The sequence below is a fragment of the Nannospalax galili genome, unplaced genomic scaffold (genome assembly GCF_000622305.1).
Source record: "Nannospalax galili isolate Female #2095 unplaced genomic scaffold, S.galili_v1.0 scaffold72, whole genome shotgun sequence".
Lineage (NCBI taxonomy): Eukaryota > Metazoa > Chordata > Mammalia > Rodentia > Spalacidae > Nannospalax > Nannospalax galili.
The window spans coordinates 2,973,890-2,989,543 of NW_008336933.1; the positions used below are offsets into that span (position 1 = coordinate 2,973,890).

General features: G+C 43.4%; 1 protein-coding gene across 4 annotated transcripts in view; it reads right to left on the bottom strand.

Annotated features, from left to right (window-relative positions):
- Smim13 (small integral membrane protein 13) overlaps positions 1-15,654 on the bottom strand; it is a 157,706-nt gene that overhangs the window by 126,362 nt on the left and 15,690 nt on the right. Inside the window, exon 1 of one of the 4 annotated variants that reach the window (XM_008831619.3) lies at positions 9,065-9,986. The exons of 2 other annotated variants lie outside the window; for them this stretch is intronic. In XM_008831619.3, the coding sequence (XP_008829841.1) occupies positions 9,065-9,140 (76 nt within the window). In that variant the 5' untranslated portion in view covers positions 9,141-9,986. Of the gene's footprint in view, positions 1-9,064; positions 9,987-10,440; positions 10,592-15,654 lie in introns of those variants that run through there. One more of the 4 variants, XM_029562834.1, reaches the window with a different exon arrangement.

Consider the following 15,654-nt stretch of genomic DNA (forward strand, 5'->3'; position numbering starts at 1 on the left):
GGCTTCTTGCTGCTTGCCTTCTCTCTCGCTGGTGAGTTCATCTTGCTGCTGTAGACTGAAGACTAGCTGATCTTTTGGAACTCGTCAGACCTTCAGCACCAGATTGGGACTACTGAGACATCCAGCCTCGTGGACTGAACGACTATGGATTCTCAGCCTCTCCAGTGTGGTGCAGCCATTGTTGGACTACTCAGACTCTATCCTGTGAGCTAAGCTGATAAACATATATATTCATTCTACCGGTTCTGTTTCTTTAGAGAACCCTGACTAATACAGATACCGTCGGAGGAGCTTGAGTGATGGTGCGGGTCCTGAGAAGCTGTTTCTTTGTAAGTCATTCCCTCCCAAAGTCATAAAATGGTACAAAACCCAAACTAAAAATGTCTTATGTTAGTCTGTGAGCCCTGGGGCCTTGGAGACTCCCAAGAAGGGAAAAGGGGAAAATTTAGTACAACAATACCACACTTAACAATTATCACTGGAGCTTAAAAATTAACAGAGATTTTCCTTTATTCCTCAAATGAGAACCCACTTTGTTACTTGCCAGGCATTATTCTAGGATCCTGGGATGGAGTGGTGGATAAACCACTGACATCACAGAGCTTAACTCTAACTGGTAGTGTGAAATAAAAATCACAGGCTGCCATTGTTTTCCATGAACCTCCTGAAGTTGCATGTCCCAAAGCTGAAACTAAACTGTTTATCTAACCTTTCAAGATTCAAGAAATCAGGATTAGAGAGATAACAGTCCAAAGTTTCCAACAGGCCAGTTTCAATTGGCATGATAATCAAGTTCTTTCTGCTTAAGCCTTAGATACACACACACACACACACACACACACACACAGAGAGAGAGAGAGAGAGAGAGAGAGAGAGAGAGAGAGAGAGAGAGAGAGAGAGAGAGAGAGAAATGGTAACCTGAAGTGACCTATTAACTGGTTACTTTCCTATTGTTCCATCATCTCCTCCACCATATAAGGAAAACAATTTTGAAATGAACAACCTGCTAATTGTTCTTTGCTTGCTTTCTTCAGCTTTTCTCTCTATACAAAAAACATCTTAGGGGCTGGAAAGATACTGAACAGTTAAGAGCAATGGCTACTCCTGCAGAGGAGTCAGGTTCAGGTCCTAGAACCTCCACAGTAGCTAACAACCATTCCAAGTTCCAGTTCCAGGGGATCTGACTCCCTCTTCTGGCCTTTGCAGGCATTGCACAACACAGGTACACTTACATTCATGCAAGTAAAAACACCCATACACATAAAATAAAATTAAAAAATAAAAATCTTAGGGACTAGAGAGCTGGCTTAGAGGTTAAGAGCACTGGCTGCTCTTGTAGAGGATCTGGGTTTGGGTCCCAATACTCACATGGTGGCTAACAACTATGTAACTCTAGTTCCAGGGGAACTGACACTCTTCTGGCCTCTGTGGGCATTACACACACACATAGTACACTTACACACATGCAGGTAAAACACTCATACACATAAAACAGCAATATCTGGGTGTGTCTCCTAATTTGTTTCTCCATTGCTGTGACAAAACACTCTGACCAATACCAACTTGGGGAGGAAAGGGTTTATTTGTCTTACATCTCCTGGGTCACAGTTCATCAGGGAGCCCAAGATAGGAACTCAGGGCAGGAACCTGGAGGCAGGAGCTGAAGCACAGGCCATGGAGGAACGATGCTTACCGGCTTGCTCCCCTGGCCCATGCTCAGTTTGCTTTCTTAGACAACCCAGGTCCACCTGCCCAGGGATGGTACCACCCACAGCGGGCTGGGCCCACCCACTCAACAATCAAGAAGATGCCTCACAGACATGGCCACAGGCCAGTCCTATAGAGGCAGTTCCCAAATTGAGGCTCCCTCAACACAAGTATGTCAAGTTGACACTAAAGCTATCTAGCACAGTGTGGTAGTGCACATCTTAAATCCCAGGACTCAAGAGGCTGAGGTAGGCCATCCTGATCTACATAGTAAGTTCCAGGCCAGCAGGGATTACAGAGGTACCCTGTCTCAGAAAACAAAGACAAAGAAAAAAACTGAAAAAAACAAACAACAAAAGAAAAACCCTCAAGATCTCTAAAGTCATCATAACATTTCTATTTTGTAGAACAAAGTAAGGCCCAATTTTAGAATAAAAAAATAAAGCTATTTAGAATTTCTCTCTCTTTTCATTTCAAACTTCTTGTGCCAGGAATGAAATCCAGTACATACTAGGCCATTATGTCATAGGCAAGTGGCTTACCTCTGAACTATAAACCTCCAGCCCTCCGCTAAGTTTTCTCTAAAGGAAAAGCAGTTGTGGGTGCAACAGCGCTCTGTCTTGTTCCTCCTGCTCCTGACTCACTGGGGCTGACTCTTACTGTGGAACAAGTCAGTCAGGAAGTCACACCATAGGCATGGTGTTTAAAGACACTGGGAAGATACCAGTAAAACCAGATGTGTCGATTCACTAAATTAGAATTACCCTTGCCAGTTTGGGTGTGAAGTCTCTGGAGAAGGTGTAAGCTGACTTGGCCAGAGATACAAAGAAAAGAATCTAAAAGTGGAAGGCCCAATTCCATGCCTACCAGAACCTTGAGGAAAATGGTAGGAAAAACACCTTGTGGAAAGGGTTCTAAGTCATGGACTCGTTTCTAGGTAAGAATCCACGAGTGACTTCACAGAATCCTCCGGAGACTACTGAGCAGATTACGTCAATCAACTGAAGCAGGGCTGAAGTACCAGGGCAGATGCTCAAATCCACTCAATAAATTATCAGTTGTTAAAAGAAAAATCAAGGGGCCAGAGAGATGGCTCAGCAGTTAAGAGCACTGACTGCTCTTGCAGAGGACCCAGGTTCGATTCCCAGCAACCACATGGCAGCTACGAACTGACCTTAACTCCAGTTCCAGAGGAATCCAAAGCCCTCTTCTGACCTCAATGGCATTGCGTGACATGGGTGCACTCCCATACATGCAGGCAATGCACTCATATACATAATATAAACATAATAAATAATGCATGACACGGGTGCACTTACCTATATGCAGACATAACACTCATACACAGAAAAATAATAATAAAAACAATAATAAAATATTTTTAACAAGAAAAATCAAAAAATTCTGAGATGCCCTTAGTTTAATTGCAAAAGCTGAGGCAGGAGTGGGAAGAGATGGGAGCTTAATCAGTTAGCAGGGTGAATCCAAACCAGTAAGACTGTGCCACATTCCCGAATGTATACTATATCCTGATTTAAAACCCCAGCAGCGATCTTGCAGGTGCCATAGTCTCCTAACACATATACTTTCTGAACTACTATGGCCAGCCAATCCAGAAGAAGTAAGTTCCTCTCTTTACGAACTACCCTCTGGTCCAGAACTTGGGCTTTGTGCCTTTTAGCTATGGCAAGTGTAAACAATTTGTTTTCCTTCTCCAAATGTTTGTTACAGAAATGTTCTTGGCTCTTAGATCCCATGGTGAATGGACACATATCCAATTGTCAAGTTATCTGGCTGCTTGGTACTGACTTGTCCCAGGACCTGGTCCATTTCAGGCTAGTTTCTCAAACAGCTCAGTAAACCTTTTCGTTTCTGGAAATCTCTGTTCGAGAGTGTTGGTTTAATATAACATTAAACTTAATGACAGAGAGGGTATACCAGTCGGACACAAAATACAATCAAGAGCTACAGAAAAGGGCAGTGGGAAGAAAAAAAGAGCGACTGAAGCCCACACACAAGGACAAGCAAGTTTATAATATCCAAGTAGGAAATAAGGGAAAAATGGAACAAATCCAGAGAATAGCTCGCCACATTAAAAAAGAGGCTAAATCAGTACCAAATCACTCTGCTGTGAGCCCACAGCTGACAGAGAATCCATCATCTCTTATTACTTCATCCTTAAATATGAACAGAGAACAGATCAGAGCCATCTACAGAAAACTTCCAATCAAGAAGAAAGTCCAGGGCTGGGGGTAGAGATCAATGGCACGTTATTTGTTATTTGTACACAATAAGCAAGGACCTGAGTCCAACCCCCAAACCCCTCCCCCCAAAAAACCAATAGAGTCCAAAACAATAACCAAAAAGGAAATGTGGGAGAAACATGACAATGCAGGAAAAACAAATACACTTTAAAACGGAGAAATTTATCAAACATCTAGAAGAAAATATTCCCAGAAATGAAGGGGAAAATACTTGAATTGCAATGGCCCAAGAGAGTGAAAGAAACACACACCAAGGTATGTCATGACATCTCTGAGTACCAACGATCAAAAGATTACCCGAAGCTACCGGTCAGAGAGACCAAGCCACCTGCACAGAAGGACAATGAACACACCGCATTTCTCGAAATTAGCCCTGGATGCCAGAAAACAAAGAAGCAATCATTTTCAAATTCCAGGTAGAAAGTATTTACAACCTCAGATGTATTTGGAGTGCTAGGGTGGGAAATCAAAAGACATTTTAAGCATGCATTAGTTCAAAAACTTCTTTTTTCATGCATTCTTTGTTAGAGAGCTTCTAAAAAACATGTCCTACAAATAAAAAATAAATGAGACGATGGCAGGAGACCCGGAAACGCGTTCCAGCGCAGGTCACAGGAAAGTCCAGCTTTGTGGAGAGTGAAGCTGCTGGGAAATAAGGAGGGATCTCGGATAGGTGAGGACAAGCAATTCTTTTCAACATATGGGAAGTGGTACTCATGACTGTAGGTAACTACAGAAGACAGGAGGGGAGAACAAATAACAACAGATGCATACAAAAAATAACACTAAGGGCTGGGCATGGTGCTCACTGTGAGATCACTCGCCTATCATGTGCCTGGGTTAGATCCCTGAAAGAAAAAAAGAAATACTGAACAAACTTAAAAGGCAATTGTTAAGTTCAAGAAAAATGAAGCTAAGAGTGGTCATATTATACTGTTTGTCCACCAGGAAATAATATTTACACAGCCCAAATGTAAATCCTGAGTATTAATTTGGCCAAAAACTGTGTTATAAATGATAATCAGGGAAAAAGGGAAAACTCTACCTCAGCTAAATGTCTAAAATTGTAGCATTAGATGTAGCAATGAATAGTTTATAGAAATACAGGAGTAAATAACTAGAATAAAAATAAGACATGGCTGGTAAGAGCTGCCCTTTATAACCTCTGACTTTTGAAACTATTTCTTCAGTTAAAAACTTGGACAAAATATTTTATTAAAAAGATCTGGATAGTGGGCGAAAAGTAGATAGAGATGAAAGATGGGTTAGAAAAAAGTCAGACAACAAAGGCAAGACAGAAATGACAGTGGTGGTGATGGAAGGGAACACATTTCAGATTCTACAGATGAAACAGAAGATCTGCATAAAGGTAGGCTGATTAGGGAGATGGACATTAGGTAAAAGGACAGATTAAAAAGGGTTAAGGTCATGGTTTTCACCAATGAGCAAAATGGCTAAGATTTCAAATGGGAAAGACTGGAAGAGGAACAGGTGGCAGAAATCAAGAGCTGTTTTAAGATGTATTAGCAAGTACCAGGCTCCAAGTTTGATATTTTAAAACAAACAGCCGGGAATATAGCTCAGATGGTAGAGTCCTGGCCTAGCGTGCACCAAGTGCAGGGTTTGATCCCCAGCACTGTATATTCCTGGGTATAGCTCACAGGCCTGTAATATGAGCACTCCAGAGATGGATTTAGGAGGATCAGGAATTCAAGGTCCTCTCCATCCTCACCTACTTCCCAAACCTGGGCTAATTGACACTCTGTCTCAAAACAAAAAAACAAGTTGTTTTGAGAATTAAAAAAAAAACAAAGAAATATACTTTAGGGAACTATAATAGAACAAAGAAAACAGCACATATCTCATGAAGCAAGAACAAATACAAGTCTAGGAACTTTTTTGTTTGTTTTGGGGGTGTTTTAGTTTGAGACAGGTCTTACTATATAGCCCAGGCTGGCCTCAAACTCTCTCCACAAGCTAGGGATATATATAGCTCAGTTGGTAAGGTGCTTTTCCAGCATACATGAAACTCTGGGTTGGATCCTCAGCATTGCACAAAGCCAAGCATGGTGTCATACACCTATAATCCCAGCACTTGGGAGATGGGGGCAGAAGGACCAGAAGTTCAAGGTCATTCTGTCATATGTAAGTTTAGTTGGAGGTCAGCCTAAGCTACATGAAACCCTGGACTACCCCCCAACCCCTCAAAGAGAGAGAGAGAGAAAGAAAATAAAATCAGGAGCCTCTTGCCTCAGCATCCCTAGTGCTGAGATCACAGGTTTGCACTACGACAGACAGCTATAAACTTTATTAAAGAGATAGACAGCAAACAGATTATAAACAAACAAACTGATGCATATAATTTATATACTATGGAAATATGGGGAATAATTTGTTTCTTAATGTGAACTATGGTCACGTTTTAAAATTCTATTGGATAAGAAGCTTTGGAAAAGGTCATTAGCCTCCGTGGAAGGAGAACACCAAAGCATGGTATGCAAGTGCTTCTCAGGCAGCAATCTCAACTATACAGAACGAGGAATAATAAGTGCCTGGCAGTAGAGGCCATTCATTACTGACCTTGACAAAGGGCAGCCCAATGAATGGTGCAGGCAGAAAACATTTTAGAATGAACAAGAAACAAGAAAGCAGAAACCACCAGTGCAAAAACCCTCCTAGGAACCAGAAGCTAGAAAGCCAGAGTTAACTGTGAAAGGGCCTGTCAGAGTTCTTATGCAAACCCAGCTTGGATTCCTTCGGGCAGACCTGATAATGAATTTCAGTCCAGTGCCTAGTGGGCACCAAACACAACAGTGGCTGAACTGAATGAAATCAGAAAACAGCAGACCCAGCCCAAAGGACAGAGGATGTAATTTGTTTGGGTTTAAGGAAGGGGAGTCTAAGAAATCTTTGCAATAAGTTTAAAAAAAAAAAAAAGTGTTGGTAATGGTACATTTTTTTCTTCAAAAAATATTTCATAGCATTAACCAGATTCTCAAAAGGGCTAATAACCATCAGAAAGGTAAGAACAATTATTTTAGGGGCACAGATCTTAACTACCTAGCTATATTCTTCCCTTCAGCAAGTGTTCAAGTTACTTGTTACAATGAAGTGTATCATCCCATGATCCCCAGCCAAATACACAGATTGAAGTTCTAACTTCCTGTGTTTGGAGAGGAAATCAAATGAGGTGACAAAGGTGAGGGCCCTGTCCCAGTGACCCGGCATCAGGCACAGACTGAGAGGACCCTGTGAAGATACCACAGAAGACAGCCATCAGCCGTCCACCTGCTTGAATCAGAGGCCCTTAAGCCCCTTAGGCTTGAGACCTCTAGAACCGTGAGAAAATAAGTTCCTATGGAACAAGTGACCCAGTCTGTGGTATTCTGCAAACTAACAGGGCACCCCAGCTTCCCAAGGCTCGTTCAGTTCTTCCCTCCTCTCAAGCCTCAGCCACATTCTAGTCAAAACAGAAGATTGCCCTACCCTGTCATTAGGTTTCCCAACAAGTGACAATTTACAAAGCTATTAGTTCTAAAACATCATACCTTACCTCTTACCCATTAGTTTCCTGAAACTAAAGGCCAGACATTTTTAAGGAAAAAAATGAATAAAAACAACAGTCCAATAGTTATTCAAAGTTGAGAAAGCAATCAGGACTTACGGTATCTCTAAGGAAGTTTAGCAACTGTTCTACCACAGTCACAGTATGTCACATTCCCACTCAAATTAGAAAAGATAACATATGCTTTCCTCCTTCAATACATCGTCCAAAAGCACAAGGATCTGCTTTTCGTTATTGCAAAAACTTGAACTGGGAGCATAGCTTAAATGGTTGAGTACTTGCCTGGCATGCAAGAAGCCCTGGGTTCCATCCCTAGCGTGGGCACAAACTGGGTATAGCGTCACATACCTGGAATCCCAGCACAGGAGACAGAGGCAAGAGGATCAGAAGCTCAAGGTCAACCTCAGCTGCACAACAAGTCTGATGCCTGCCTAGGGTATGTGAGACCTTGTCTCCAAAAAAAGAACCTTAAGCATCAGCTAAAATAAATGAAATCACATTGTTCACACCACATCAGAAAATTGAGAGGCGTTGCTTAATTGTTTTGTCGTCAGAAAAGAAAAGCTGTAAATCAGAATTTTTAGCTCTGGTGTCACAGGAAAAGCACCAAAAATTTTAGGATTGGGGATTACCTCAGCAGTTTAGCTTATGCTTGGCATATGTGAGGCCCTGGGCCCTGTGTTCAATCACCAGCATCTCTGAAATAAACAAACAAACAAACACACCCACATCCACACCCCCTACAGGTATCCAAATACAAGTGCACGTCTTTTCCATTATATGGAGCACTGTGTAATGAATAAACTGTCTAGTATTTATATGAATTTTAATAATTTACTCCATCAACTCAAACCCATTCTTGTTGGTTGTGTAAATACGAATGCTCACTGGTGTCTATTTGAAATACTTTTCAAATTTTCACAACTGCTCAGCCCCTTTGCTGAGACCTGTGGTTATCATTTACTGGGCATAATAAAATTGCATGCAGAGCTAAGAATTAGGTTATCTGACCCTGGAAGCTTAATACAGCCCGTGTTTTTAAGTTCTGCCTGTGCTCGTCTCTGTTTGGAATCAGTTAAAGCCTGAACTCCAAGTAAATAAACAACTTCACGTGGGCTGAGAACCCTAGCGCGCCCCAATCACTGGTTAAACGAAGGTAGTGACGCCTCTCATTATTAGACTCAGAACCTCCGAACAAGAAAAAGGTGAAACCAATTTCCCTATCTTCAAATACAGGCCGCGGAGAAAATCTGGGTAGACTGTGGCATTAAAGGCAATCAAGGGCAGACCTGCCGGGGAGCATTAGTGTGGTTCAACCTAGAACCGGGATGCGAGCCCTGAAGCCTGTGCTTTCCTCCGGTGATGCCCCGGGGGCTGACATGCTAGGGGACCGGGCTCCATGAGCTCGCCCCTGGGTGGCCAGGGGACCAGCGAGGTCAGCAGACCCGGGTCGGTACACGCCTTCTCGGCTGGCTGCAAACGGAGACCCAACCGCCCTGCAAGCTAGCGCTGGACTGCCCGCACTCACCGCACACCATCAGCAGCAGGACGATCAGCAGCGTGGCCACGAACACGAGCAGGGTCAGCCCTACGTTGTGCCACATCTTGGGGGCCGGAAGGTGGTCGTCCGAAGGTGGCGGGTCAGCGGCGGGCGGCGAGGCGGCGGGGCGGCATGGGCGGCGGGTGCCCGCGGGCAGCGCCCCTAGGGGGCGGGACGGGGCGGCGCGGGGCGGGACCGCGGCAGGACCGGGTTGCTCCTCGTCCGGCGGCCGGGGCGCGTGAGGAGCCGGGCCGCAGGGCGCCGCTACTGCCTCATCGCTCCCGGGAGCGGGGGCCGCGGTGTCAGGAGAGCTCGGCGATGGCCGGATGCGCTTTCATGGCGGACGCCAAAGGGGAAGGCGTGGGCCCGAGGACCCGCAAGGCCCCGGCTGGCGGCTCAGGTGAGGTTCCCTCGGCCCACGGAGACGCCAAATGTCAACGTCTCCCCGCATCCGCAGCTGCTCCTCAGCTCCCGACCCCTCCCCCGCGGCAGCTCATCACCAGGCGCCCCCTCCGCTAGCCTCCGCCGCCGCGCGGGGCCCTCTGGGAGATGGAGTGCGAAGGCCGGTGCGAACTCTGAGCCTTCGCCCCGAGAGGGACTACAATTCCCAGGAAGCACCGCTGCTGCCCGGCTTTGCCCTGCTCTCCTTTCTTGTCTCCAGAGCCTGGTGTTCTGGAGCTACCAGCTCTCAGGACTGCTGGCTCTATTCTCACTGCCTTCGCGTTGAGCAGTCCCGCCTCCTGGGTTCTGCAGACGCGCCAGTGACACTTGAACAATTAATCCAACCCCAAATCGTTTTTAGTTCGCAGATGGGGAGAGAGGAAGGAGGTTGCCTGAAAAACCGGTTGCATTTGAACCCAACCTATTGCTTGGGGCGAAGGTTGGATACTAGCGTCTTGTGAGGAAGAAAGTCCATGACTCGAGGATCAGGGAAGCCTGTTTGTTTTCCTCTTCTCCTGGCAACAGATGTTGTGTTGTTTTCATAGGTCATATACTTGTGAAATGACTGGTGAGTGACTTAGGGACACCTGTGCCCTTAATTCACCTAAGTGCGTAGGCACTTTTGCTCAGCTCCTTCCTTGAAATCATCTCTGATGACCCACAACTGAAGATTTACTTGAACAGACTTGGGAAAAACACAATGATAATCGCAAGCACTTTTCTTCTACTTGAAATTAAAACTCTCAGATTCTGCCAGATTCATAAGGGCAAGAGATGCCCCTACAAGAAAAAAAAAAAAAAAAAAAAAAAAAAAAAAGAAAAAAAATGGTTCTTCTTATAGGTTTCGAGGGTTACAATTTTTTTTAGAATCTTTTTTCCTCCACCACTTCTCCACATTTTTTTTTCTCCTCTTCGTATAAGGATTCAGAGCGTTCACGTTTTCCTGAGACTACTGTTCCCTACAACACTTCTGCAAATTTCTGTTGCCTGTCTTCATGCCTCCACAAACAATACATTGAAGGAATCCCTTGATTGAATATGTCTTCGCTATTCCCAGATGCCCCACTGTATAAGCTGTATTTCAAATAAGGGGTATTGTGAATAAATGTTCTATATGAAAATACATTAAGGCATTGCTGACTTTACAGAAGATTTAATATACGGTTCCTGTGAAGAGATAATCTCAGTGCAATAAGTTTAGAAATCAATTTATGTTTTCTTTATGGGTGATTCAATTCAATTACATAACGACACATTTAATTAAAATTTGATTGAAAAGAACACATTTGAATAAAATCTAGTTCAAAAGAAAACAAAGGACTCAGGGATTTATCCTCACTTTCATTCACATTTGAACGGGTATGTGTGCCATACACTTGTTTGAGGCACTGATGACAGCAAATAAATAATGCAGAATGAGTGGATAAATAAGGTGCTTGTGCTGAAGAATATTCTAGTGTAACTGGACGATATGACTAACATGAATAGGGATATCCAGGAACTGAAAATTCCTACAGTGAAAAACAGTGGAACAGTGCGGTAAACATGGGGTGTTTGGTTGTGGGCATCAAGGAAGGCCTACCTGAGGAAGTGACATTTGATCTGCATCCTGAATAAGAATCCAACCAAGGAAAGACTTACAGGAAAAGGTAATGGATAAGAGCAGCTTGTGCAAAAGTCACAATGAACAAACAAACTTTGCTCTCCCTCTGAGCCTTGGCAGTGTTTCTCAAGCCTGTGTGCACATTTGAATCACCTAGGAGGATTTAAAAATTACACATGGCCATATCTTACCCCCCGACTGAACGAGTCCCTAGCTCTAGGGCAGGGCCCAGGCAAAGTGGATTTTAAAAGCTCCCAGGTGATTCTAGTGTGTTCTCTAAAGTTGTGGCTCTCAAAGAACAATCTTAGGATCAGCAGGATCCTCTGGGAACCTCTTAGAACTGTCCCAGAACTATTGACTCCAAAACCACTATGGTAATCTAAGAAAAAGGCTTGGATGAGGGCAGTCATGCTGAGTTGGTGAAAAGTGGACAGATACAGGACACAGTTTGAAAAGAAATCCTCAGGATTAGCTGATGGGCTTCAGGTAGGGAACTATGAAGAAAGCAAAAACCTTTACCTACTCAAAGGGCCTGGCCCAGGGACATACACCTCAGCACTTGGAAGGGGGAGAAGGAAGAGCAGAAGTTCAAGGCCAGTCTTGCTAGTTCAAGACCAGCCTGGGCTATATGAGACACTAGCTCAGGAAAACAGGGAAAAAAAAAAAAAAATGGCTCGTGTTGAAAAGAAGGAACCTTAGACGCTAATGGGAATGTAAATTTATACAGCTATTATGAAAAACTATATAGGTTCCTCAAAATACTAAAATTAGAATCACCACATGATCCAGTAAACTCGCTGCTGGGTATCTATCCAAAGCAAATGAAATCAGCATGCTGAAGGGACATCTGCACTCCTGTGTTCAATGCTGCACTATGTGGCAACAGCTGAGACAGGGAATCAACCTAAGCTTCCAACAACAGAATGGAAAAAGAAAATGAGTTTCAGTGCCTCTGGCTGATGTAAGATAAGGCCATAAACTTGGTGATTAAGACACTGGAATTAATTCTCTTAGAGTTCTTAAGGCTAATAGTTCAAAGACAAGGTACTGGAGAGGTCATGCTTCCCCCAAAGACAAGAGGAGAGCTTCTGGTGGCTGCTGGCAATCCTTGGCACCCCATTGGCCAAGCTGTATTACTCCAAACTCTACCTCTGCCTTCACATGACCGTTCTTCTTCCCTGTGGGTCTGTGTCTTCACATGGCCTTCATATAAGGATACCAGTCCTTGGACTTAGGACCGATCCTAATCTAATCTTAATGTAATTACAGTTTCGAAAACCATACTTCCAGATAAGTAAGGTCACTGTGACATAAACAATGTAAGGGGAAGAATTATTTCAGCTTGTGGTTTCTAGCAGTTCAGTTCATTATGACTGGGAGGGCATCCTGGAGTAGAGCAGTTCACATCTTGGTGGACCAGGAAGCAGAGACAGACTGGAAGTAACCAGGAGAAAATATACCCTCCATGGCTCACCCCATCCTCCATTACCTACTTTTTTCAGCTAGTCCTGTTCTAGTTTGCTTTTTGTTGTGATAAACACTGACTGAAAACAACTTGGGGGGGGTATTCAGCTAGTCCTGTTCTAGTTTGCTTTTTGTTGTGATAAACACTGACTGAAAACAACTTGGGGCGGTATTCTAGCTTACAAATTATATCCCTTCGTCAAGGGAAGCTGAGGCAGGAACTGAAGCAGAGACCGTGGAGGAAAGCTGTATACTGGATTGCTTAGCTACCTTAAAAAAAAAAAAATGTTATGTGTATGAGGGCTTTGCCTGCAGGTATATAAGAGCACCCATGGGGTGCAAAGCCCACAGAAGCCAGAAGAGGGCATTGGATCCCCTGGAACTGGAGTTATGGATACTTGTTATCTGCTAAGTGGGTGCTGGGAATCCAACCCAGGTCCCCTGGAAGAACAGCCAGTGCTCTTAACCACCGAGCCATCTCTTCAGCCCCTTAGCTAACTTTCTTGTACAGCACAGGCCCACCCACCCAGGAATGACACCACCCTCCTACATCAATTAACAATCAAGAAATTTTCCTACAGACTTGCCCACAGGCCACTCTGATGGAAGAAATTCAATTGCGTTTCCCTCCTCCCAGGTGACTCCAGTTTGTGTAAGTTGAGAAAAATTAACTAGCACTAGGCCTCACTTCCCAAAACTTCCAAAATGCCCCCAAAATAGCATCATCATCTAGGGACTGAGCATTAAAAACATGAACCAATAGGAGATATTACAGATTCAAACTATGACCGTCAAATTTCTATAGTTACTGGTGGATATGAGTTTAGCGGGAACAACATTATTCAAACCACTCATGGAAGAACTGTAATTTGGGGTGCTTTCCTGTGTCAGTTGAGCAAGCCAGTTACAGATCAACAAAAATGTGCCTGACAGCCTACATTAGTCATCAAAATACTTTTTGAAAAATGGCAACTCCTTCATTTCTAACTCCCAAATATCTGGGCTGGCAAGATGGCTCAGTGGGTAAAGGTGCCTGCCACCAAGTCTAAAGACTTGAGTTCAATCCCAGGGACCCACAAGATGGAAGGAGAGAACTGATTCCCACAAGTTGTCCTCTGATCTCCATACATGTGCTGGGGCATGTGCATACCGCCACCCCTACACACACATGCAAAATATGTTAAAATGTAATAAGTTTTTAAAATATATTAATCTGAGATTTGGACTTGGCAATTCATGCCTGTAATCCCAGTAGTTGTGAGGCAGAGGCAGGAGGATCCCTTCAAGTTTGAGAACATTCCAGATCAGCCAGAGCTATCTAGTAAGACCCTGTCTCAAAAAATTTAATCTGTGAAAACAGTGTAGTGGATTCTCAAAAAATTAAAAATAGAATTAATATATGATTTAATAAGTCTATATCTGGGTATATATCCAAAAGATTTGAAATCAGTATGCCAAAGAGATATCTACATCCCCATGTTCTATGGTACAATTCACAATGGTGAAAAGATGGAATCAACCTAAGATTCCATCAGTGGATGAATGAATAAAGAAAATATGGTATATGCACACAATGGAGTATTATTCAACGTTACAAAAGAGGGAAATCTGTCCATTTGTAAGAACACAGATAAACCAGGAGGTCATTGTATTAAATGAAAGAAGCCAGAAACAGAAAAACGAATAAGGCCTGATGTTGCTTGTATGTGAGATCTTAAAAGGTTAATCATACAGAAGTTAGGAGTAGAATAGAGGTAACAAGCCTGGGAATCTTAGTGGGGAGAGGGGAATGCAGACAGGTTGGTTGAGCAATACAAGTTAGTTGCATGGGAAGAAAAAGTTGTGGTAGCCTGTTTACCTCACCACAGGGGAACTGTAATCAATAACATTGCCTTATATATCACAAAAGAGCCAGAAGAGATTTTGGTGTTGTCACAAACAATTATGTTAACCTGATATATATCCTGATATCCTGATTTGATCATTACTAAATGCACACATATCAAAATGTCATATTACACACCATAAATACATACAGTTGTGGGTCAATTAAAAATAAAAGCTGAAGCTATAGCTCATTAGGAGAGTATTTGTCTAGCATGTACAAGGCCCTGGGTTTTCCCTCAACACCAAAAATCTATACATAAGTAAGCCAAATAAAAAATAAAAAAAATTTAAAATATTTATCTGCAGGTAAAGTGGAGGAGAGATTGAGAAAAGACAGACTGGAGGTTGTTTAAAAGATTATTGCCAGTGCCCAGAGCGGTGGTGCACACCTTTAATCCCAGCACTTGAGAGGCAGAGGCAGGCAGATCTCTGTGAGATCAAGGCCAATGTGGACTACATAGTTCCAGACCTGCTGGGGCTACAGGAAGACACACACACACTTGTAATAATGCACTTGGTAACCTAGTTTCTTCACCCACACATACTACACCCCACTCTAAACAGTGCATCTACCAACTTCAGACCTTGACCTGTATCAGGCTACAGGCATACCCCACCCATCTCTAAGCAATAAGCTTATCCAACCTTAAGTAACAACAGTCAAATTTGGACAGTTTCTATTCAAGTATACTCCCAATGTATAGGGATAAGAAGAACAAAAGGCTAATCTAGCCTGAACTGGATTTGGGTACATGCCCAATGAGGCAAAACCATGTCTCAAATGAACCTTTAAGAAGAAACCCCTATTTACTATCTTAAACTTATGTATAATTGGGTGTGCATATGATTAAAATCAGATGCATCATAAGATAGGACACTGTAGTAGAAAAAAATGATTAAGTGACTGTGCTAAATAACCTCAGTCATCAACTTGACACCCCTGGGAAGAGGGGACCTCAATTGGGAAAATTCATCTATCAGATTGGCCTGTGGGCATGTCTGTGGGGTGTTTTCTTGCTTGTTGAGTGATGTGGGAGGGAGGGGCCCAGCCCACTGTGAGTGATGACTCCTCGGGGCAGGTGGTCCTGAGTTGTATAAGAAAGCAGACTGAGCACCGACTAGAGGAGCAAGCCAGTAAGCAGTATTTTATCCTGGTCTCTGCTTCAGTGGCTGCCTCTGGTTC